Source organism: Calypte anna, chromosome 10 (genome assembly GCF_003957555.1).
Source record: "Calypte anna isolate BGI_N300 chromosome 10, bCalAnn1_v1.p, whole genome shotgun sequence".
In the NCBI taxonomy this organism is placed as follows: Eukaryota; Metazoa; Chordata; class Aves; order Apodiformes; family Trochilidae; genus Calypte; species Calypte anna.
Genome location: NC_044256.1, coordinates 8,391,102 through 8,415,862, shown reverse-complemented (window position 1 = coordinate 8,415,862; position 24,761 = coordinate 8,391,102). Strand labels below are relative to the sequence as shown.

The following is a 24,761-nucleotide window of genomic DNA, read 5'->3' as shown; positions in this document are numbered from 1 at the left end:
TTTTGTTCAAACTGGCCTTGGGTCTCCAAATTGCTTAGTCCTGCATCTGAGAAAGGTTCAGACAGCACTAATGGGGGTAAGAAGTTGGACTGCTGAAAAGAAGTAAAAAATGTTGGAAAATGTGCCCTATTTTTGAAGATGATTAAAATTTGCAAGTGACTAGGTATGATTTAAAGCTAGAATGTATGCAGAATGATTCAAGGCGTAGCTCTGCTTTCAAACTAGAAGTTGGTAGGAACAGAAGCTTGGTTTTCTCTCCTCAGTAAATTGGGACTGTAGCACAGTTGTTGCTCTCCAGGAAGAGATCTCCATGCTACCCACTAAGAACTACATAGTCAAGCTCTTGTCCAGATTACTGCAGTGTGCCTAGATGCTACAGCATGATCCCCTCCTTCTCTTGGCAGGAAAGTGCTTCAGAAGACACCCATGATCATGGTGCACACAGGATGGTGCAAGAGGGCACTGGCAAAAGACAAGTCCTTCAGGACTCTAGGCATCTTCAGTGACACCTTCTGTGCTTTGGGACTGGAAACTAAGTAAGTTCTTGGGTCAGTTGCTTTATGGCATTGGTGTAAAAATGTTTAACTTACTAGATAGAGTCAGATTGGCTCTCTGCACTTTTATGCATAGATAAATTTACATCCAGTAATTAGTAACTTTCCACGGTGGGCAGAGGGGGAGGTTTAGTTAGTATCTGTAAGGTGCGCTGAGATCTCCAGGAGCAATGGACTGTCTTATTTTCCAGGCAAGATTTTTCCATTGATTTCCCAAGCCCAGAAGCCAATGACAGTTTCTATGTGCTGGTTATCATTGTTTTTAGCCCTTCTCCTCTCCACTTTTTCCCTCTCCATTTTGAATTGCTCTCAGTCTGGTGCAGTCCCACTTCCCTGCCGTTGCTGGCACTACACACCACTGAAGCACTGGGTCTCAGAACTCAGCATGGAGCTGCTGCACTGTCTTTGGTGACTCCCAACACCTTTCCCTGGTTCTTCTTTCCTTCTAACTTCCTCCCAGGCAAGCCTTCTGGGGAAAGGACTTGCTTTTATTGTGAGATCCTATGGTGTCTAATAGGACTCAACCTCAGATAAGACCTCCAGGCATTTCCATTATGTGAATGAGAACAAGACCATTTGGTGTCAGTAATTAACATTCTTGTGTGATTGTTGGGAATGCTTTGGGATAAACACCAGCTGGAACCCTTGTCTGGCTTAAGTGATTTTAAGCAGTGGAGGAGGCTGGTCCTGTTCACAGTAGAGGGCATGGACCATCTGTCTCTTCTCTTACTGAATGTGCAAAGTCTTTCAGCCCAAGGAGGAGTTAGAGCTCCCCAGAGCACCTAGAGAAGGAGGATGCTGGAAAAATCAGGGCATTGCCAGTGGAGAAGAAGAATGGAGCCTCAATCACTGTGTCTCAACTAATGATCTCACTTGAGAACAAAGACTACATGACAACCACCAAAATGGAGAAAAATACCAAACTAAGTGTCACTGATAACATTTTTAAAACCTGTGGCACGGTGTCATCCCATGAAAGGCTTCCAGATATGAAATCTCACTCTGGTTAAATGGATGGCAAAAATCCCTGCAGTAACATCAGGGTTCCCTCTTGGGGGTTACCTGAATTTCTCTCCTTCTGAATGCCCAGGCAGCCACATCCCACATCATCTTGCACATTATGATGTTATTATTTTCATTTAAGGTGGGGATTGGATTAAACCCTGCATTTTAGATCATAGGTTCCCTTCATCTGCATCTGAAATCCCCAAATAAACAAAAATTGGATTAGACCTCAGCAGCTCCCTCTGCTCAGCCACTGAATCCCTTAAAAGTATTTCACATCAGCTGATATGCTCATGTTTCAGACTCTTATCCACAGACTCCAGTGAAGGAGCTTTGTCTTCCTCTCCAGCTTTCCAGGGAATTGACCTTAATTGTTGGGAGGTCTGCCTCCATTCATGACCTTCCCTGACTCTGGCCAGGCTTTGGAATTGTCTAGCTGTTGACATCAGGAATGATATAAATATGTTTGGGGGTTAGAGGGTTTCTGGCAAGTGGCCTCCTAATGAAGAATTTGCTCTGCGAAGTCAGGTGGATGACTTCTAACCTCAGAGTAGTTTGCAAAACCACATCTGTGACTAATAAATATGAAAAAAACAAAACCAAAAATGAAACAAACAAAAACCCCAAAACCAAATAAAAAAACCCCACAAAACCGAAAACACCCCCCAAAAAAACCAACCTCAAAAAACTTATTCCTGCTGGCATGATCAAAGACAGCCTGTCTTGGTGGGCACTGTGGTGCTGGAATTGGGATGGAGAGCTGTGCAGGAATAATCCAACAGGTCATTGTTGCCAGAATGGTGTCTGTGGATGTAGCACATCAGATTAATTCAAGGTAATTTTATCATAGTGTTAAGTCTTAAACTGAATGAGCCAGATTTTATTTGTGCTGCAGTCATTTCTTATCCCCAAATTGTCCTAACCAACTGCTAGAGGATGCCCAGGAAAGGGAAATTGTCAAGATAACAATAAATTGGTGTAACAATTCAGTATCACCTCACATCCTGCTCAGCAATAGAAGAAATCATGATCAGAAAAAATGGACACGATCAGAGTGCCACTGAGCGAGTGAATTCTAATTGCATCACCTATTTTGTAGGGCACAGATAACCCAGCACAATTTACAGCAGCTCTGAAGTGTCTTCAGCTCTCCACAGGAGTGAAAAAGGCTCAGTGCCAACCTTGGGACTGATGAGTCACAAAAGATCAGTGGAGTTGTCATTGTTCCATTGCCTTGCTGTTTTTGCCCCCCCAAAACAGTCACCTGGTTTGAAATATGAGGTACCTCAAGCAAAAAGGCAAAATTTAATTACTGAATTTAAGGTTCTTCACTGCATCCTTCTCTGGAGTATACTGTCTGTCTCTGATGATCCCACACAGACTCCCAAAGAAGGTAAATTTTGAATTTAAAACTGCACAATGTCAGTATCTGAATGACAGCATTAAAACTTGACTAGAAGGCTGAGATATTTTCAAGAGGAGAAAAACAGTTTTTCCACTCAGCCATGTAACAGTGACTGAGGTAGAGGAGGTAAATACATTGTCACCACCAATGGTTGGGTTAGGGAATAATTTATGTATGTGTATTACATGTTTGCAGTCTAAAGATGTTTTTTTTTTTAATTCAAAAGTTTAAAAGTTGAGAAATGCCAACACTGAGGTTGCCTGTGTATCTGTAATTTGCCCCTTTTGTGCATTTGCATTATGATACACTATTTAATTGTAATTTGGTTACACGCTGCTCTCTCAACAGGTTCTTCACCTCACTTATTGTACAGAAGAGACTGTACTCACTAAGTAATAATTTTATTTTCTCCTTACTGTTCACTGTGTCACCCATGTTTTATTTTCAGCACACTAGTCAAATATTGTCCTGAAGACAGATCTATTAATTTCCTCCTGGGCTTTTCTATGGTACTCATTGCTATGGTATCCAAGTGCTTCACAAATTCCAGTTAATTTTCTCAACACTGTTCAGGAGCTGGTGTTATCCTTATTTTGCAGGTGAGGAACTTAGGCATACAGACAGAATAGTAAAAAAATCCCCAAACTTTTAATTTTATATTTACAATTAGAAATACTCATGGCCTGATCTTGTCAGAAAATATAACATGGCAAAGCATTTAGTTCAGTCACAAGTTGAATAAATTCTCATTTGCTACAGATACATCTGCAGGTGTTCTTCAGTTCTGCAAATCTGACACTGAATCTGACACTTCAAAATGTCAAAACAGGTACCTCAGAAGTGTGGAGTGCACAATTAGAGCATTGCTGTGAAGTTTATGTTTTAAGCATTGTGCTTTGCATCCCAGAGGCTGAAGCTCTCTCCTGGAGCAGCAGCCACCCACCTGAGCCACAATGTTGTGCTTGCTTTCCCTGCAAGGTATGTAAAATACCTACATCTGATTTTTATAGAAAGTCAAGTGGAAAAGGTTTAGGCCCTGATCCTGGTTCATTGACTTGGTTCATCAGCTGAGCCAGGCTTGTCCTTCTGCACTGGCAGCCTTTATTCTGGTGTTTCATCATTTGGGAGTGTTTTGCTTTGCAGCCCAACTACTGATGTTTTAATATATGTCTTGTTTCTCTTTCATTTAGAGATAACCTAAGAAACCCCAGCAATTTAATTACATGGTGACATCGATGCAGGCCATCTGCAATGTGGAAACTTGTGCTAAATGAGGAGTGCAAGATTTTGTGTGGGGTCCAGCTCTAGAAGGTGATAAGGTATGTTATCTGTGTCTTTCAGCTACTTTATACCAGTAGAGACATGGCAGTTTTCCAGGTGCTCTTCATTCCTGTTTCTAAATCCTCACCTTTCTGCTCTGATGCCCTTCCTTGGTCTCTGTCATTACCACATCTACATCCCAGTATCCAGTGAACTGCCCCCTCCCAAGCCCCTTGCAAGCAATCCACACCCAGCTCCAGGGTTGCATGTTCTCCTCTCCTGCCCCATTTCCACTCTCCCATCCCTTTTGCTCAGCAAGTTCTTCCCTTAGCCAGATAATGTACTGGTCTTGATTGCCCTGGTTCTCCTGCACATCCTTCTCAGGGCGATTTTGTCCCATTCCCAGTCTGCTTTCAAGTTTTCTCCCAACAGGCTGGCTGCCAGGCTCTTGCTTCTGAGTTTTGTTTAATCCTTCCCTCCAGGCAGACCCAGTTTCTCCTTTGAACTCCTCATTCTGTTTCACTGCTCTGGAGAACCTGTCTTCCTCCAAGCCCTTTGTGCCTGCTAACTTACTTGTCCTCAATCCAGTTCTTGTCCTAACCATGTGGTTTTTTTGGGAGCCTTCTGCTCTGTGTTCCCGAGAGGGCTGGAAGGACAGGTTCCCTGTTCACCTTTCCTACCTGCAGACTTGGCATAGGCCAGAGCAGTCAGGAACTGGAAGTGCAAGTCCAGCTCTGACTCCCATAACTGTGGGCTGTGGACAAGCTGGGTGAGCATGGAGCTGATGGAGAACCACACTTCTGAGCCCTGGTGAGCCCCTGCCCAGAGCAAATGGGATTAGTGGTTGGATTTTTCATGGCAGGTTTTGAGGTAATACCTCTTGCAAAGTGACCATTCTGGTTTTCATCCTCAAAGATCTCTGAGAGAAAGAATGAAAGAAGACATGTTTGTAATTTAACCTGAAGTATGAACTTTGGATGCTTAAATTTCAGCTCAGAAGTTAGTTTGGCACTATTAAAAGTGACTGAAGATAGGATTTTATGATGGGAATTGCTAACCAGGTTTAATCAGAGTTATACTACTAGTCCTGCCTTTTAATTAGTGCTTCCATTTTCAGTATAAATTACAGTTCATTCCTGGTAATCCTTCTGGCATATCAGGTATCAGCGTAACTCAGCAAGCATAATAGGAAGAAAACCCAAACATCCTTCTGAGGAGGTAATTATTCCCCACTGTGAAAATGCTCCAGGATGTTTTAAGTGGAGGACAAAACCTCTGTTTCCTGACAGAAGCACTGAAAAAAATTATAAAGTAATGAAGCAAGTTTCACAGTGAGAAACACTTCAGACACCTGTATTAGCTGACACACTGGAGTCACGTCAGCATTTAATTAGAGGTGGACATCCCTGCATCCTTGTTTTGAAGGCACAGCATAATGTGTCAGCGTCAGCCTCACTGAAAACCCTCTAAATCTGTAAATCCAGATGGATCAGGGATAATTTCATGGGAATATAGAGGTGCCTGCATCAAAAAGGACAGCCTTGCCACGTGCATGGAAGTTATCGAGGTAAACTTTCCCCAAAGCAGTCCTCAGTTGCTCAGCAGGAGTCTTAAGTACCACTGTAAAAGCCTTTTTATTTCTGGAACAAATTATTTTAAAACATTTTGCAATAGAAACACACGTTTTTTGGGGATGTACCCATGTTTCATGTGTTGCAGTGCTCCTGGGGTCCAGTTATCTTGGGGTTACCACTTACTGAGCCCTGATAATTTATGTACTGAGGGAGACAGCTCTAATTATGTCCTTTGTACACTTACAGGATCTAACAGTAAGACTAAAGCCGACTGGTAACGCCGCAGCATTGAAATTATTTGGATTTGAATGGCAAATGCTGTGTAAAGTGAATTGCCCCCAGGAGGAGGAAAATACATTCCATTTGCCGTTTCAAAGTATGTTTGGTCTTCACAGATATTTATCCTCGGGTTTGTTTAGAAACATGCTCACGAGGAAAGCCGGCGCTCCCAAACTGAGGGGCGGAGATCCCCCGCCCCACAAGAGAAGTTTCTGCAAGTTATTTTTCCATGGCTAGCGTGGTGTTTATTTTCTGGGGAGCAGGACTGCCCCATCTTCCCGCCGCTTCCCCGCAGCACACAGGGCGAGGATTCCTTGCTTAGGGATGCTCCTCCAGATCTGCAGCGATCACCGGATCGGCGCTTTGCAGTCTGTTTCTGCACGTCCTGCTGCGTGCACCACACGCAGGTTCTGCAGCCGGGCTGGGCCGGGGCTCGGAGAGGGGGACATTCGGAGTGTGTCACTTACAGACGGGAACCCTCAGCACCGCTGCCAGGGCGACCATGGGGAGCGACGTGCCGCCGGAACGCGGGGTTCGGTCCCGCACCGCTGCTGCCACCCCTGCGCTGCCACCTCCTCGCCCCTCGAGAGCTCTCCTCGGGGCGTCGTCGGCCCGAGGGGAGCGCGGTCCCGGCTAAGGGGTGCGGTACCGGCCCGAGGGGAGCTTGGTCCCAGCTGAGTGGTTCGGTACCAGCCCCAAGCTCTGTGCGGTCCCGGCTGAGGGCTCGCGCCCCGCCCCTGCGCTCCATCCCGCCTCGTGCCGCCCCTCCCCGCGGGCGGGGTCGCCTCGCGGGCTTGCGCGCAGGCGCGGGGGAGGTGGGCGGGCGCGCGCACACCTGCCACGGGGGTCGGCGGCGGGCGGGAGCGCGTGCGCCGCCACCTCCCCCGGCGGCGTCGAGGCCTGGTGAACGGGCGCATGCGCATGCGCGCGGCGGGAGGGGGGCGGGAGTAGTAGTAGGAGGAGGAGTATCGGGGAGGGGGCCGGGGCGGAGGTAGGGGAGGAGCGCGCGGCGGGCGCCCCTGTGGCTCCGTGCGAGGGTCCTCCGAGCCCGGCGCTGGGACTAGCCCGCGATGGAGTGAGCCCGGCAGCTCCTGCCCGCCCCTCCTCGCCGCCCGCTTCCCGGGGCGGCTGCGCGAGCCCCCCGGCAGGCTGAGGGCCGCCTCCGCGGGGGTGCCGCAGGGGCGCAGCCCGGCGGCGGACGAGCGGGCAGTGCGTCCCGGCCGGCAGGCAAGGCAGGAGGAGCCCCCCGGGGGAGGGGCTGGCCCTGGGTGCTCGGCTGCCGGGCGCGGGGAGCGGAGTGATGGCGGCGGGGGGAGCCCGGGGGCTCCTCGGCTCCCTCTGGATCGCCCTTCTCCTCGGGCAGCCAGACTCGTCCGCCGCCGCCGCTCGGAGCGGCTCTCAGAGCCTCCTCACAGGTAAGGAGCCGGGCGAGACCCTGACACCGGTAGGGGCCGAGGGGGGCGGCGGGCGCGTGGCCGCCGGGGGAGGTGGGGGCGTCGGTGCCGGCGGCCCGGGGCAGGGAGGAGACGATGGGCGGTCGATGCCTCTGAGGTGGGAACGGGACGGGCGGTGCGCGCCAGCAGAGGCCACTGCTCACCTCGGTAAGCGGGTGGGCATCCCCCGGCGCGGGGGCGGGGGTGAACGAGAAACACCTGAATTCTGTTTGTGCAGCCGGATTGCTTCGGAGAATCAGCTGCGCGTCGTCCTCTGCCCGCCTCGCTGGTCAGGAGCGGGCCGGGAATAGGTCGGAGCACAAACGGCTCTGTCTGAGCCGGGAAGAGCGGGCGGGGGTTTCTGGGAACCAGGGGGTACTTGGAGGCGGTGGAAGGCTTCCTGTGGAGAAGGGGGAACTTGTCTGCGAACTGTGCCGCAGTACCCCCAAAACGAGCGATCTGGCAGCCTTTCAGTTGCTGTAGTTTTCACACCTTTTACCATTGTTACCTCTAATGATCCGTTATTGAATCCGGCTTTTTTATAGGCTATGAAAAACGTAATCTCATCCAGATGAAGCCTGGTGTGTGCACGGGAAGGCTTTCTAAAAAGGCCTTCGCGGAAGATCCTTAGTACTCCCCAATTTTGCAGCGATGTTATCTGCTCCTTTTGCAAAATACTATCTTTGAAAAAAGTAACTTCTTTCTTTTTTCTTTTTTTTTTTTTTTTTTTCCCTACTTGTCGGCAACAAGGCAGTAGAAAGCTTGAAAGAAAATCTGGTCTTGAAAGAAAATCTGGTCTTGAATGTTGAATGATGGCTTTTTTTTTTTTTTTTTTAGTACTGCCCTGTAGATGGAATCCTGATAGTTTAAAAGAAAGCTTTGTGCAGCTGGATTTGGAAAAAAAGCTGCTGGTTTAAGTAGTGGTTTTTAGAAACTTGGAAAAGTGAGAGTGGTTGAACTCTGATATTAAATGGTGGAATTGTCCAGTTGCAAGTCACACTAGGCAGAAATATCCGTGGTGGTTCTCATCTTAGATACTGCTGCTGTAACCATGTATGCTGACTCCTGTTGACAGTGAATGTATTTATTTATTCTCCTGCACAGTGCAAGCCTTACAGATTCCAGGTCTGAAGCAGATTTTTTTTTTTTTTCTCTTTGGAAAATATTATATTTGGACTCGAAGGTCTTCAGAGTATGTGTAACAGATAAGTTACTTTTTTGATGTGTAAGATCTTGGCATGTGTTGATTTTCAGACCTATTTACTGCTCTCCTGACAGCCTGCTGTAGTTACAGTTGCATTGGTTGCTCTATGTTAATTTAAAACTAATTAATATTTTATGGTTTGGTGAAATCGAAATGATAGGTGAAGTTTTTTGTCTGTTGAAGCCAAATATGTGAATTAAGTCAGTGAAAGGGGAGTGGTGTGCTGAAACGTGAAATAAAACGTTCGTTGAAGCTGGGTGTTTATTGGAGCAGCAGTTTAGAACTAATGGTGTGGGAATCTTGGAAGTTTTGGGAAGCCCCTACTTTCTCCTCTTTATCTTTTGAAATGGGTGAACCTGCCCTGTTTCACCCCTGTTAAGGATCAGAAGCTGGGCTCTCCCCAGCCTTAAGGGTGTTGGTACCAGTTATTTAGAGTGAGTGAGGAGAGAGAGCCTCGATTCTTTGTCTCGATGATGAGATACTTCATGCATAGTGGATGAGCTTCATCTTAATTCACACTCTTTCTCACGTGATTATCACTGCTTTTTTCTTACACAGAGGATGTTCCATGTACTTTGGTGTTCGCAGATGGGAGAGGGAAGTCCAAGTCCCTCCTTTTTCCAAGGAGAGGGGATTGGGTAGAGGTGGTCATGCATGCAAGAGTTCTCCTTTGTGCTTTAAATACAAGTGTGCAAGTGCTGTCTGCTGTCCTGTGCATTGTGTGTGAAGCTTGACCTCTTAGGTTGGTGCAAAGGGCAGGGAGGCAGAGGAACACCTGATTCTGAGGTCCAGGAGGAGGTTTATCTGTGAGACTTGCTGCTCAGCCTGTAGAGACTGAAGAGCTTTTTGCTGTGTCCAGAGCAGTAGGTTTTTAATGAAAACAAAGCAAACAAACAAAAAAACCCCAGGCCTTCTGGTGTCGATAAAAAGAAACTGTAGATTTGGAAGCTCATTCCTTGTATGCAGCCATGTGTGTTCAAGTGGCATTTGATGCCATCTATAAATAGCCAGTCACTGCTCAAGAAAAGAGCATAGCTGAATTATTTTAGGGAAAAAAAAAAAGTAACTTTGTTTATTTCTGTAAGCATCAGTGTGTTTGGCTGTGTGGCTGCTTTGGAACTAAAGTAAAACGAGCTACTCATTTTAGAATTAGGACAATAGCTCCGTTAGCAAAGGGAATAAAACCAGAAAGATCACTAGTAGGGATCAGGCATCAGTGGAGTGTAAATCCTGCCTCTTATAACTGATTGGAACTGGCTGCAGATAAAGGTAAAAACTTTGATCTGTACAGGATTGCATTATTAAGAATAAAACTGAATTTGGTGTCACTTAATTTTTAACAGAAAACCTGTGATAACACGCACACCATTAAGACTGCAAATTAGATTATTCAGAAGGAAGGGGATTTGTTCTTACTCTCCCTGGTATTCTTGAACTCCTTGGAATCAGGACATATTTTGTTCAAGGACAGACTGGTAGTTTTGGAAGTCTACAATCAAATGCAATTAGGAATTGGTGGGTGAGAAAGCTGCACGAGACTCCCAGCACTGAACATGTCTTCTTAGCAACGTGTTGATAATAAATCATTGGTGCAGCATGTGCTGCTCTATAGAGTGCTCCTTCTAGGGTGCAAGAGAAATGTCCTGGAAGCTAAGAAGATGGGAGCATGGGTTCCTTAGAAACATAAGGTCATAATTTGTTTCTGTTTTGTATGCGCTTCTTGATTATTTCTATATATATCACAAGTTAAAAATAGAGCAGAAATAGTCAGGTCTCAATTACATCCCAAGTTGCTTAAGCACAGGTCTGGGTTGATGTTTCTGTTGCATATAAATATGGTATGTGTCAGCCACGTGTGTTCTGGGTGCTGCAAATGATCTGGTAGAAGCAATTGGATTGCTTAGAGCTCTTGTGTGCTGCTGCTTGTACTTGTGTAAACATAGGCAGCAGTGAACAGGCTGGAGAGTATTTCCTGCAAGGACAAACTTTAGTTCCAATAATCTGTGAATCAAGAGGCCTTTCACTGGGGCTAGGGTAATGCATTGGCACTTGTCCTCAGCTAGAAGTGCTTAAGTTTCACATGGCTTTTGCAGTGTGTTTGTTTTACTACCTATGTAAGAAAGTTATTTGACTTGCTTATGAAGCTATCCTAAAAACATAACATTTCACCTTAAAAAATCTTAAAATGTGTCTTTGTCATCTTTAAAAAAAAATAAAAATCAGTTGTCTTAGTTACCTCCTACTGACTTGTTGGTGCAAATTAAATAGGGAAATTTCATACTGTAGTATTTTCATTATATAAAGAAGAGTATTTGGTTTTGCCTGATGATGAGTTAATAAGTCCATATATAAGTTATAATGTCCTTAGGATTTACAAGGCATTAACCTCCAGCCAAAGATGTTCAGAGAAATCTGAAAACTATGTAGGCACCCAATACATGTTTGCTGTGTTGAGAAGAGGAAGGTGGTAAGGAATGAACACGGAAATGGTGTGGGAATTTAGGAAAACTGAACAAAGAGCAACACAATATGTTTCTTAACCTTTATTTTCAAACTATAAAAACATCTCACTTGTGTGATACCAGGCAGGGTATGATAAAGGCTCTGAAAGCAAATTTTGGTACCCTTGCTAGTTTGGCATGGAAAGAATTTTTTGCATGAAATGTACACCTGTATGTTTGGAGCCCACTTTTCTAAACATGCAGTGTTTTTGTATATGGAAGATTCTTGAAGTTTTGCTCTGTGTTTTCTGTGAGGAGGTATAACTGAAATTCTTGCTAATAACTAATTAATGCTCATTACCCATACAGAATCTGTCCTGGCATTGAGATTTCAGTCAGTAGAATGGAGGCTTCACTTATGTTTTAAGTAGTCTGCAGGGATTTCAGTGGCTGCAGTGTTAAAATTCATCTGGCTGCAGGACCAAGATTACAACTTCTCATGCATTCAACTTCAGTGGTAGTTACAGAATAGGTTTATGTAATTTGCTATGAGTGTCAAGAACTGAAAAGTCCAAATTGTTATGTTTGGAAATGGCAGCTGAGGCAGGGATCTGTTTCCTTAGCCTGTGTGCTGGGTTCTGGGTGGAGAGATGGTGCCCCAGATAGTCAGAGAGGAGCTGCTTCAGATGATTGTGCTGAAATAGATCTCTGCTCCTTGAATAGTTAAGTATCACACTCTGTGGCTATTGATCCTAGAAAAAGGCAGACCAGTTTTTCATAGAGAAAATGTCTCAGCACTGTGGAAACAACAGTCATATTTTACTGATTGGATTCTATTGATTTAGTTCTCCAGTTAAATTGCCAAGATGAAAGTGGTAATCCTGATTAATGCCATATAAATAGATAAGCACAGTTTGTGTGTGGACATTATTTTAAGCAATCTGATTAAGTGATAAATTATTGCAAAGCAAAAGGAGTTAATTTTTTTCTTTTATACTGTGACTAAACAATATCATTCTGCTTATGGCTTCTGGATATTTTAGGATACCTGAAAATTATTGGAGATGTCCAACTTGGGAACCCTATGGGCTCCAAACTTATGTATTTTTTATGTTCACTGTTACTCATTGCCAGTCTTTGAACTTCACTGGTCCAACTTTGTTTTGCTACAGTGAGATGACCAGGATCAGTATGGCATTTTGAGGTAATTTTTGATGTAGCAATGTTTTTTACTTCTTGTTACACTAGTTTTGGTAGTTATTCAATAAAAGATCTCTTGAGTTGACAAGTTGTGTAGAACAGTGAATTGCACTTTAGAGAGGGCTTTTTTTTTCCCTTCAAAATGCACCATTCTGCATACATTAGCAGTAAGTTTTCTTTGCTGAGAAGGAGTTTGTGCAGCTCACTTGGTGCTGGTTCCCATTAAAGAAATGCGAGCGCTCTGCTTACGCTGAATTTATTAAGTTTCTTCACTGAATGTACAACCATCCTTTAGAATTGTTTGGTAAGATTTTAATTAAGTTATCCGTGCAGAAGAGAGTCTTACTGAGATTTTGTTGTGGTTTTTTTTTTTTACTGTGTATTTGCATTTTTTATTTTTTTCCTTAGAAAAAAACTTAGAAAATGTATTATTTGAAAGTAGCTGAGCTCCTTCTTAAAGGGCCATCAAGTGTTTCAGCCCTTCAGGTCACCTGGTGTGTTTTTCCTTGGTGACAGTGGTTCTGCCATCCTAAAGAACCAGCTTGGCTGCTGCTGAAGGCCTGAATGTCTTTGCTGCCTTGGTTAGTAATTCCTATGGTTTTTGTATTTCTACCTCTTGCTGCCTTAAAATTTCACTTCTTCTCTCCTGGGTTTCTGATCACCCTTGTACTTTATATCTTTTTGGGTGCCAGTGGGGCTGCATTTCTGCTTGATTGATATTGCTCTGTTCAACTTTGCCACCTATTTCTGTATTTTTTTTTTCTCTTTGGCTTAGAAGTATGGAAAACTTCTGAATTTGTGGTGGTTTTTTTTTTTTTGTTTTTGGGTTTTTTTGTGTTTTAAAAAAATTTTTATTCTAGCTTTCTGTCCTTACCTATATGTGGGTTTCTAATATTTTGCCTTTATTTTTATTTGCTATCTTTTTAATGTGTCTTGAAGCTGTCAGGTTTTGTGCTGCTGGGTCAGAGCCTGTGTCAGCAGCCAGCACAGCTGTCTTCCACTATTATTATTCTACTTTGATAGACTGATCTTGTTTGATGTGCTTTTAGCTTTTTTGACATATGTCTAACAATGATGTTGACCCAGAGGTGAATCAGGCAGTACTGCTGGTGTGTGTACAGGATTCTGGAGTTTGAGGTTTGTACCTATATAGGTTTAACTGGTGGTGTTTCTTGCTGATTAAAATACTGAAGTTAGACTTCACATCATTTGGAAGAGAAGTGCTTTTCTGCAGCTTCTATCTGTTTGTTCTCACTGCATGTAGTTTACATCCAGAAAATAAGGAGTATTTTTTCCATAAAAGTTTCTTTACTTAGTGTTTTCGTTACTAAGATATTTTGAACCCTGAAAAACCTCTGTTTGTCTTCACGTTTATGTGAATCTAGGAGTACATCTAATATTTTTGTGTATGTAACATAGCACATCCCACTACATGCTCTTAGATGTAAAGGCTGGCACCATATTAGTCAGAAACACGTTGATTTCTCTTTTATCTTGTGGCAGAAATACCTTTGTGTTCCTGACGTTTCTAGCAGCTGCATCTGACTTGAGCACCCTGGGCGACTTCCAGCTCTTTTTGAGCTCAGTTTTCAGTGTAATGGTCCAGCAGCTTGCTTCCACTTGAGCTGAGGTGGAGTCAAGTCCTTCCATGTAAACTTCATCCTTCTCAGCTTTCTTCTGCAGTTCATGAACCTGAATATCTCTTCTCAACACCACCATGCAGTCCATGCCTTGAAACCTTATAATGTAACTGCAGTGAGGAAGGGAGAGCCACAAATAGAGGTGTTTGGATACTCTTTCAACAAGTAGAACAGGCTGCCAAAAGTCATCTGAGTCATTAGACCTGTTGTGACTTCTGAAGTCTTTTGAGTATTTTTTAAGAAGTAGGGTACAGCTGGCTTTCTGGATTTTACAGGGTGATTGTCACATCAGTTAAAAAATGGGTAATTGCTTGAAAGCAATGGCAGTTGCAGTGTTGCACACAGTAGAGAGGAAAGCTGGGTATTAATAAGATGATGAAATATTTCCAAAAGTAGTTTATAAAGCCAAATGTTCCTATTTGAAAACAAGCAAAGAAGTTAGTATAACTGGAAATAAAAAAAAATCTCGATGCAGTTTCCCTTTTTTTGTTTTTATATGGCAGTACACCAGGCCTGTTTGTAGTGTACTCCTGTGCAGTTGGAACTGGCATCTTTGGTGTTGGGCTGTCTGTATCACACTGCAGAAAATCCAGGTTATTTTTTCACTGGTTAGTGAATCTTCTATTTGAAATGTGTCTGGGCCGATATGAAACACAGCAGATACAAAGTTATTGCCAAATGTTAATCCTATTTTCGTGTGTTTCAGCATTTCAAGCTGGTGCTGCCAGTAAATGGAGGAGGACCTGCATACCCTGCCCTTCCATTTGCTTTCACAATGTTGTGGAGGATGTAGAGAATTGGATCAGTTCCCTGGTCTGCTGTGCCATGTGCCTGCAGGAATATTTGTATTAGCAGAAGGGAGAGGGTGGCATGAGCACGTGGGAACAGCGTCTCAGGAAGGGAAGGCTGCTTTTTTGGATGGGCTTGGGATTGGCTTAGTGTTTGAGACAAAAAGCACTAGGAACAAAATATAGTGTATTAGAGCGTGTTGATTTCTGCCTGAAATTGTGTCAGAAATTGTACATCATTGCTTTTAATTTTTTAATAAAATGATACATGAAAGTTATAAATAAATGAAGTTGTATTATAAATAAAGTCTTTAGATTGTTAACTAATTTTAGATTTAGCTTTAATTAGAGTTTTGGTTTTGTTACTTCCCAGGTCCCCCTCAGATTCTCATTTGCTTGACTGGTTCCTATGTTGGAATAGAGCTATAAGTTTCATCTGGTAAAGTGACCAAATAGTTTATGCTTTCAAAAAAGGATGTTGGGCTGGTAGTTATTTGAATGCACTAGCCACTTGCTTGTGTCCAGAGGAAACTTCATTTCTTGATGGTTGTTTTGTGTAGTGTGGCATTTCAGGTGTTGCTTAGAAGTTTGTCTGGTACCAAGCAGCTGTGTTGCAGCTCTCTGAGGCCAGGGCTTCTAAAATCCTTTTTGTACCTGTGCAGATGAATTGAATACCCTGTATCTGAGCTGAAACCTGCCTGGGAGTCTAAGAAAAGCTTAGCATATGATGTGACAGTGTGATGGTGAAGATGCATGGGAAGCACACGTGGCAACCAAACCAGCTCCTTGTGTGTGGAGACTTCCAGCCAGTTTAATGGCAGAAGGTGACATTGCTCAGCTTTTCCCACTATAAAATTAATGTTGAAATTAAGTGTCCAGGCTGTGGGTGGCATGAAGGTGAGGTGTGTTTGGGCTGTGTAGCTGGAGGCAAGAGGGGGGATGGAAAACTCCTCCCTCCCTGCACCTGGCCTGTCTTGGTATTTCTTTGGTGGCTCTGCAGAGCAGTTTAGAGAAGGATTTTTGAAAATAAACTGATTCCTTTTTGCTAATGGGGACAGTAATACAGAGGCAGGAATCATTCTTAAGCTGACAGACCTGCCACTACGAACCAAAATAACAGTGCAGTGCTTCTTGACTTGTTTAGATACTGATAAAGGGACAGCCTTGGGGATTATATCTTAAATTACAGGATTGTATTTGTCTGCAAAGGCAAATTTACATATGTTTGTAGGACATACTTTTTATTAGCGTTTAGAGCTGTTAAGGGAGTATGCTGTGAATTTGGGATGTGACAGTGTTTCATAATTTTCCCAGGTTGCTTCCTTTTCCAGACATGCCTTGTCTTGTATTTGAAGCGTAAAATAGCTTATATATTAGTATCTTCACATTTAGTTGTTTGCTTATACCTAGTTCAGGTCTTCAGAGCCTTAATTTTAAGTTCTGTATTTTTTTTCTTTTGTTGCCATGGATTCTTTTTACTTATTTCCTTATGGTAGGTTTTGAAAAATACCTTAGTTCTGTAAGGTCAGAAATGGCTTAGATATCTGCAGTGATTTGGTAACTATTTTTGTCTTGTGGTTTTTTGTAACTTTTTGAGATGTGGAAGAAAAAACACACAAAGACTACAGAAGGTGTAGTGTCATATTGGAACTACTGAGTCTTTTTCAACTGTGCTGTTGGGTAAAAATCAGTGTTCCTCACCTTCTAGTTCATTGTCTTTGAGTACAGGAAATGGTATCCCTTAGAGTAAATGTAAATATCGTAGGTCTAGTCTAAAATAAGGATGCAGAATCTGCAAGGTAACACCCCAGCATGCAAACTAAGGTTTCTGTATTTCAAATTCAAGGCTTTTGGAAGGGAGAGGTATTGGAAGGAGGAGAAGTCAGTCATCAAATGGATCCAAAGCAGGATTATAGGGTTATATTTTGGCTTCTAAGTAATGCTGGTTAAAGGCTTATACTGGTTCAATTACATTGGAGTGTCTTCTGCTTGTGGTAATAGCATTATCTGTCCCAAATCTGAAGTGCTATTTTTTTTAAGGTAGTACTTTTCAATTGTTTTTTTATTGGCTGTTGTTGCCAGCTTTTAATTTTGCTGTGAAAATCAATCTAAAGAAAAGCCAGCATCCATTGGACCTGAAAGTGGCTGTCTGTGATCTGTGTGTGCATTTTGATCTGTCCTATTCTTTTTTTGTTCTCCCTGGAACTTAATCTGTAGGCATGATTGGCTATGACTCTGTAGCATAGACTGAACATATGCTTTGGACTTCCATCATCTTTCCCTTCATGTTCATCATGCACAGGTTTTATTATTCCAGTAGAACATTTTCAAGCATGTCTTTTCAAATTGTAATGAATAAACAAGGACTGGTAAGAAATAGATTTTTTTTTGCCTTTATTTTTTATCTTATGTGATCCTAAAGAAACTTTTTTCCCAAGTTTAACCTCTAAGCAGGTTGTTCCATTTTCAGCAGAAGGCTGTTAAGGCTTATAAACTGATTTCTGTTCTGATTACAGATAAATGTGTGGAGCTTAAATCTAGGATAACTCCTGCAATATGAGTAACTCTCTTTAATTGTGTTGTAGGGCTGTTGTGCAGCAGAGAGTGAGTGTACAGAGCGAAGGAGAGGGGATGATGGTGTTCATTAAAAAAAAAAAAAAGCCTTTATAGACTCTGCTTTACAGCTACTGGTGGTATCAGATGCCTTGTTGAATTATTACCAAATGCCAAGCTAGAGTCACTGCTGTCTTGACTGATTCCCTTGGAATACAGAGCAGCTGGATTGAATTGGTAAACTGAACCTCAAATCACAACACATTCAGTAAACTCCACGTGTTGCCAGCATCTCATTTCTTGTAACTTGTGCAGTCTTGTTGCCTGCCAGTTGTGTTGAGAAAATGGATTGTAGGTGGAGTTGATGGTTTGTATTAGTAGCCTGAAGATTGAAAATTTATGTATTTTTTAAAGAACGGGTGACTCTTGTCACAGAACAAGACTAAAAAATGGTTTTAAGTTATGAAATGCTCTCAAGTTCAGATGGATGTAACTTCGCAGCATAAGAAAAAAGGTAGTTTGGTTTTAGCTAGGGAGAGGTTCAGGCCATGTGTCACAATTCCTTTTTGATAGCTGCATGGTTATTGTCAGGAGTTACCTCTTCCCTTCAGTTTTCCTTCAGTGTGGTTAGGGGTCATGGCACTGCTCCTGACACCTAAGAGGCAAGAGAGATAAAATGGGGTACCAGGCTATTCCCTGATGGATAGGAAATTGCTGATTTGTTTTGTTTTGTGTATTTCTGTAAATTTTAGTGGTTCCAGATACAGGACTTCATAATCTTTCAGGGTTTCCAGCAGTGCTGTGTGAGTAGGGAAGTATAACCTATTCTTTGCAGACAAGCAGAGATGCTGTGCAGTTTCTTTAATTGTGGAAGCTGTTGCTGTCTTCTTGGTAGCGTTCTGGAATTCTAGTGATGAGAATGCCTTTTGCTTCATCATTTGAAAATTTTTTTCTTCAGGCAGTTTTCAAGGAGATTGGTTCACAGGCTGTCATTGTTGAATTCAGATTTACATTTTATTAATTCTTCTACCTTTTATGATAACTTATGTTTGTCATCTCTTATAGCCATTGAGATTGGAAACATCTCTGCTTGTTCTGTAACTGCATATATAGTCCATAATGACACAGGCTTCAGTGGTGCCTGTGGAGAATTAATTGTGTTTTGAGGTGCCATTTTCTAAATGCTTTTAGTATATATATAAAAAGTACTTGCATTCAAGTCTTCCAATTTGCATGTAGGGGGAAAGATTGATGGAAGGAAGTGGCTCTAAGGTACTCTGCAGGCACATTATTGCTGACTGTAATCGAGGTGAATATGAGAGCATGAGCTTGAATAGACTAGTTGGACAAAAAACAACTTTTAAAAACCCCAAGCTCTTTAATTTATGTAATGTTAACTGAAATGCATTGTATAGTACCATGACTGAAACTTAAGAGAAGATGGTGTAAATATTTGGCAAAAGTAACTCATAAATGTAGCCTCCGAGGGTTCCTTTCCTTAGCAGGTTTTCAATGCAGGAAAAGAGCAACTGGACAACTTTGCATTTACGAGTTCTTGAACTCTCCAGGAAGCTTAGCTTCAGCTACTGATGACAAAGGCATTACATGTTAATTATTTAACCTTCACTTTGGTGCTGGGGTTGTTGCTTTCTGTTCTGGCAGAGGTGGTTGCTGTTGCTTTTCGATTAGCTCCTCCCACCCCTCCCCTTTGTGTACACTCCCTGGTGCATTTTCTCTGGGCTTGCCTCCAAAGCTGGATTTCACAATTTTTTGATAGAATTAGAAGCATATTTCTGTCACAAGTGTTCAGCCACTGCAGCTTTACCATCCCCATGTCTAACTTTTTTGTCTCTATAAAGATAGAACCGGACCTGATTTAATTTCTTTCCTTCCCCTGTGTTTTTGTACTTTCAAACTTTGCTTTACAGAAAATGATCAATAAAAAACGATCATGAAAGTCTGTTTAAAACTGGTTGTGACATCTTTACCTTACGATACCTGACCGAAAAATAAAATCCAGTGATCAGAGCTATCACAGAAAATTTAAACTGTTCTGGTCAGTAAGGTGGTTATTCTAAATTACACTTTTTTGAGAAACGTCCCTGATAACCTGGAGATATTTTTGAGCATGCCTGTAATACCCTGTGAGATCTCTGAAGTTGCTTCATGATTTTTAGTGCACAAAAAGAAAGATTTTTGACTACTGGAATGTGAATGTAACCTGGTTTGTCTCATCCACAAGGCTAAACCTAAGTAACAATTGGGAAATTGAATGTAAGTCTTGCAGTTCAAATCTGCGTTAGAATTATAATCCAAAGTTCTCTGTATGGATCTGTTTGCTGATGGATTTTTCAACCCTGTAAAAATCCTCTGCTTCCTTTTGTATCTGTGGGAAGTTGCCGTGGGATGGATAATGGATACACAGACTGGGTAAGGGGGAAACAGTTTCAGAAAACGGGACAGAATTGGTGCAGGCTGAGTACAAGGAGAGGGGGGAGTGGAGAGCTGGGCTCTAAGTGCTTATTAGGCAAGAGCAGTGACATGTGTCATGTATCAGCTGATGGCAGTAAGAGTCTGACAGATCTTGGAGTGTCTTCCTCTTTTCTGTGTAAATCCATCTCAGAGTGGGAATGAGTTGCATGTGCTGAGCTTCGGGTTTTCTGTGGGCCAGTGATGTGTTTCTGCATGAGCACCTTTGCTGCATTTGCAAACGGAGGTAGTTACCTACATTTAAAAAACAATGTAAAATTTGCACGTATTTAATGCTAATGTTATGTATAAACCCACACATATTGTGTAGATGTAGGATTGTAGGATTTCAGGTGATCAAATTACAGCAGTGTAATTTGGTTTTTTAGGGAAGTGGTTGTGTTTACTTTGTGACTTGCTGTAAAGCTGCGAGGCTCTGGACGGATGTTGGAGCAGCTCAGCAGAGCTACAGGGAAATAGGGCTCCTGAGAACTGGGGTGGGGAGAGGGAGAATTTCCCCTCACCCTCCAATTCCCCAAATTGGAAATGATGAGGTTTACACTCTTTCTAGCTGTCAGTGGTTAGCTTTTCAAGTAAAGGATTTTTAAATATGTGAAGAGGAGTGTAGTTGTGAGAATCTTACTACTGCAGTGTGGCCTGAAAGACTTAACCATGAATGATTAATTTGGCTTCGATGTATTTACTTTGCCTGGTAGTTGAATGTAAAATGCAAACCTGAATGCTGTAGGGAGGGCCTCTTTCCTTAGGGTTGTTTCTTTTAGTTAGCATGGTGCTCAGAGCCTTTCTCAAGTGGTCCTCGTGTTTCTCATTCTAGAAAAAATATTTTTCCTTTGTTAATTTTTTTTTTTTTAAACCACTTTAACCCTTGACCACTCAGGTATGAAGCTGTTGTGACGAGGAACAGAGTAGCTGGCTGTGCCTCTCCCAAGTTCTCAAGTAGGAATCTTACTTTCTAATTTTGCTAGTCTTTTTTTTTTTCTAGTTGGTGTTAACACAACAGCAGAAATCTGCCTTGCTTAACCAACACCTCTAGACTTCGGTTGCATCCTACTGGAAGGCAAGGCCTTTTCATGGTGTAAAAACATCCCAGACTTTTTCAAGGCCTTAATTTAGCTCAAGATCAAAAAAAAAAAAAAAAAAAAAAAAAGAAAAAGAAAAAAAATAACAAGCCAACAAGCCATTAACAGTTTTAATTTAGTGTCATTACCAGCATTGTAAAGCCCAAAAGATGCCGATGTTTCTCCTAGGCTTTGGATGTCAGAGCTGGCCTTTCTTTCCAAGGCTAGCTCTAATCCTGTTGCTGATATTTTCATTGCTTGACAGAGCAGAGGAATGTCTGAGGCCACAGCAGGGGGCTGGAGAAAGCTGTTAGACAGACATGGCAGCAAGAATTGAGCTGTGAGTTGGGAAAGGCTGCTGCAATCCCTGCCTTCGAAAAGAAGTGGCTGGAGCCCAGCGGATTTTCCTTTCCAGGATGAAGAGCAGTGATTTACAGACCCTCCCTTCGTGCTGCAGGCAGAGCTGAAGGCTGAATTTGTGCAGCTTTATTTGCTCTAGAATTTGAATGCCTTCCTGTAAGTGTAGACACTGAGAACCAGGATTACAACTAATTACTTATACCTGATGTGACTCCTGCCCTGCCATGCCTCTCTGGTACCAACTTTGGTTAATAATAATTAATATAATAATAAATCAAAATTATAGCAATTTTTTGTGGTGATAAATTCTGGAAAGACTAAGAACTTTATCCATCACTTCTAACTTGATGGGTATCAGAGCCTCTCCTGGTTTGTGGCAGTTTGTCTGGCTGGCTCATTGTTCTGTGCACTGGAAATGGTGAACAGCTACTTTGTAGGCTTTTATAGATACAGAAATAAATCCTGAGTTTTACTTCTTGGCAAGAAAAAAAATCGCATACCGTTTAAGTTTTCCAGTACCTCAAAGTCAAATGCAGAAAACCTTCAAAGAAGTAAATATGTTCATATTATATTTCTGGTGATAAAATGATACAGCAGATGACTTGCTTTTTTTTGATGCTTGAGGTTAAATGGCCAAAACATTATTTTGGAACTATACATAATAGTGGGGTACAGACAAGCTATACCTGGACAGGCAACTGACCATTCTTGATGTTGTTTATCCAAACATTAGTCAGAGGCACAGTCCTTTGATGTATCCTTTGCTTGAGAAGTGTTATGAATCTCAGCATTAAACATTAATTTTGCCAATATTAAGTCAGTTCTTTCTTTGAAAACTGTGTCACTAATCAGTATACAGGCTTTTTTGTTCCAAAAAATGCACTTAACACTTCTTACCTGTTTTCAGCATTTCTGGGTCCCCAGGACTTTATTTTATCAGTTAGAGAAGTGTCTTTTTTACATAGGTATCAGTTTTGTGGTGTGGAGTTGACAAAGGAATTAAATACATGTAGTTATTGCAAGGATTTTTCATGTGGGCTAACCAATATAGAATTTACTATAGAATTTTGAGAATATGACACTGCCCTGTGTCTTGAAAGCAACAAAGAAAGCACATAAATACTTGTTTTGGTAAATTTGCTAGTTTTCTAGTATCCATCAAAAAATCTCCATGGCATAAGAACTTTAGGATACACTTTTACTTTGCATCACTTGGAGATATAAGTGGATTTACACCTCTAAATTTAGACATAAAGCATTTTATTTAGTTTAAAATTTTGAAATCTGTAATCATGTCTGCTGTAGAGCAGTACAGACAAGGTCACCATTATTTTTTGCAATGTTGGGTGATTTTGAATGAGTCTAAAGGAGTAATTGCTTCATGTTTTCTGCAGGCCTCTGAGATGGGCAATGGACTGAAAGTGGTGGCTACTGGTGGGGACTTCAGAGCAGCTTTCTTCAGGGCACCTGTCCCCATTAGGGTTGAGGACCTGATGATGAGATGAAGCTGCACTTTGTCACACTGGCACATCTTAATTGATTTGTACTTGCTACACACAACAAGAAGTGTCTACATTTTACTGCTGCCTTTTGTAGGATGGACTTGCTGTAGATTTTTACATTTTTAGGAATGTAATGGAATTCTGTAGACGTGAAAGTGTTTTAGCAGTTGGTTGGGCACTGTGCTCCACGGTGTTCACCTATCTCCAGCAGCTCTTTCTGGTGGCACGAGGCACTTTGCATGCATGCTGTTTGTTTTGAAGAAAAGAAGAAATTAAAATAAAACATGTCAGTCTTTCCATAACAGTTTTCATATGGAAATAGATCTACTTGGCTTCTTACTTTGACAAGTGGATTTTATTGTAATGTGTTGCTTCACTGTTGTTTTCTGCAGGTGATACCATTCTGATGCATATAGTCTGGTCACATAATAGTTTATTCATGACTGAAAATTATTTTTGAGAAGTGCAGAGCTGCTTGCAGTTGTCACTTTCCTGACTCCTTCTGAATGCCTTGAAATCACTATGAACTCTTGAACTGTCTTTTCTTGTTCCTCAGAATATTAACTTTATCACTTGAGAAATAAGCACAATTTGTGTGCACAGAACGCACAACTATTCATCCTTTCATTCTCCAATTTTACTTTATATGGAAATCAAAATACCAAATTCCCAAACCTGAATATTCTTATGTGACTGTAGAATGTAGGGTGACCTCTTTGGCTCTGCTCCCAGGCCAGGAATGTATCGTTTCTTTGAGTTAGACTTTGAAACAGGTATTACTTTACAATTTAATTGGCTGCATACATCTCAAAAAGGATATAAACCAGTGGGTTTTTCCACTGTGGAGACATAAAGGCTTGTTTCACAGAAGAGAAGGCATAAGCAAGCTGGTATAAGGAACCCTGTATGAACTGAGGTATACTGCATACTTCAGGGAAAAAAAAAATTATTTTTATATATATATATATATATGGCCTTGTAGGCTTTGGCAGCGTCAAACAAAACAGTCACTGTTCTGCTAGAAAAACTAAAGAATTCTTTTATATCTTGAAAACATATTCTAAAGACACCCCCTGCACCTCTCTTTGTGCATGGCTGCAAAGGTTTAGTTCAGCTTAACTTTGCTGGAGATTCTTGCTTAGCATGGTCCCTGCATGGTTTCCATCTTCTGGTGAGGATTTCAGATCTGGGGAAGCAGCTGCTTTGAGACCAAAGGCCACCAACAATTAGAGAAAATGAAAAGACAAAAATTTGAAATGTGTGGAGGGGTAAACCCTTTTTTTTGAGTTTTTTTCCTTTTTCTTATTTTTAATAACAGAAAGTGATCTAATTAGTGTCTGTAGTTGGATTCAAAGCCTTTTGGTGACCTATATTCAGACCCCTTTCATCAGTTCCTGTGTGGTTAAGATCTTTGTAGTAGTAATTTAGTAGTAAGGAGCAAGACACTGCAAGGGGTGCCCGTAAGACTTTTAGTTCATAGCATCTCCTTTTGCTAGTCGTTTGTTCATCTGTTACTTCAATATTTGTGGCTTCTCTTCAATTTTAATCTTACTTCACTGGTTTGGTCCTTCCTTCTTTGTAATCTGTGGCTTTTAATGTCTAAAAAGGCCCAAATATCTGAGAAAAATAAGACCTAATTTCCCTTCTGAAAAGAATAAATCACTTCAGAAGTGGCAGAAAGAGAAACAATATACAGGCAAAATGTAGTTTGAAGGCCAAGATACAGCGTGCAAGCATACGCAATCAATTACTGAAACATGGCACTAATGTTCCTTCTGCTCTCTACTTACCCAGTCTCATAGTACAACTTAGGTAGTTTCCATTAATCTATTTCACATTAAGAGCTTTGGGCCAAGAGGTTTTGCATATGTGTTCTTTTAAAATCTCATCTTCTCCCGGTTGCCTCTTCCCTGATGTCTCCAGTTTCTCGCCCAGATGTACTCTGTGTTTTGGTCCATTGTCCAGCTGCATTAGGCATTATTTCTTAATTTTTTTTTCTTTGAGTGAAGGACAGA

At 41.9% G+C, this 24,761-nt stretch overlaps 1 protein-coding gene across 1 annotated transcript in view; it reads left to right on the top strand.

Annotated features, from left to right (window-relative positions):
- The first annotated feature begins 7,377 nt into the window (after positions 1–7,377).
- NEO1 (neogenin 1) overlaps positions 7,378–24,761 on the top strand; it is a 194,748-nt gene continuing 177,364 nt past the window's right edge. The window contains exon 1 of the mRNA XM_030457311.1: positions 7,378–7,492. Coding sequence (XP_030313171.1) covers positions 7,378–7,492 — 115 coding nt within the window. The remainder of the gene's footprint in view (positions 7,493–24,761) is intronic.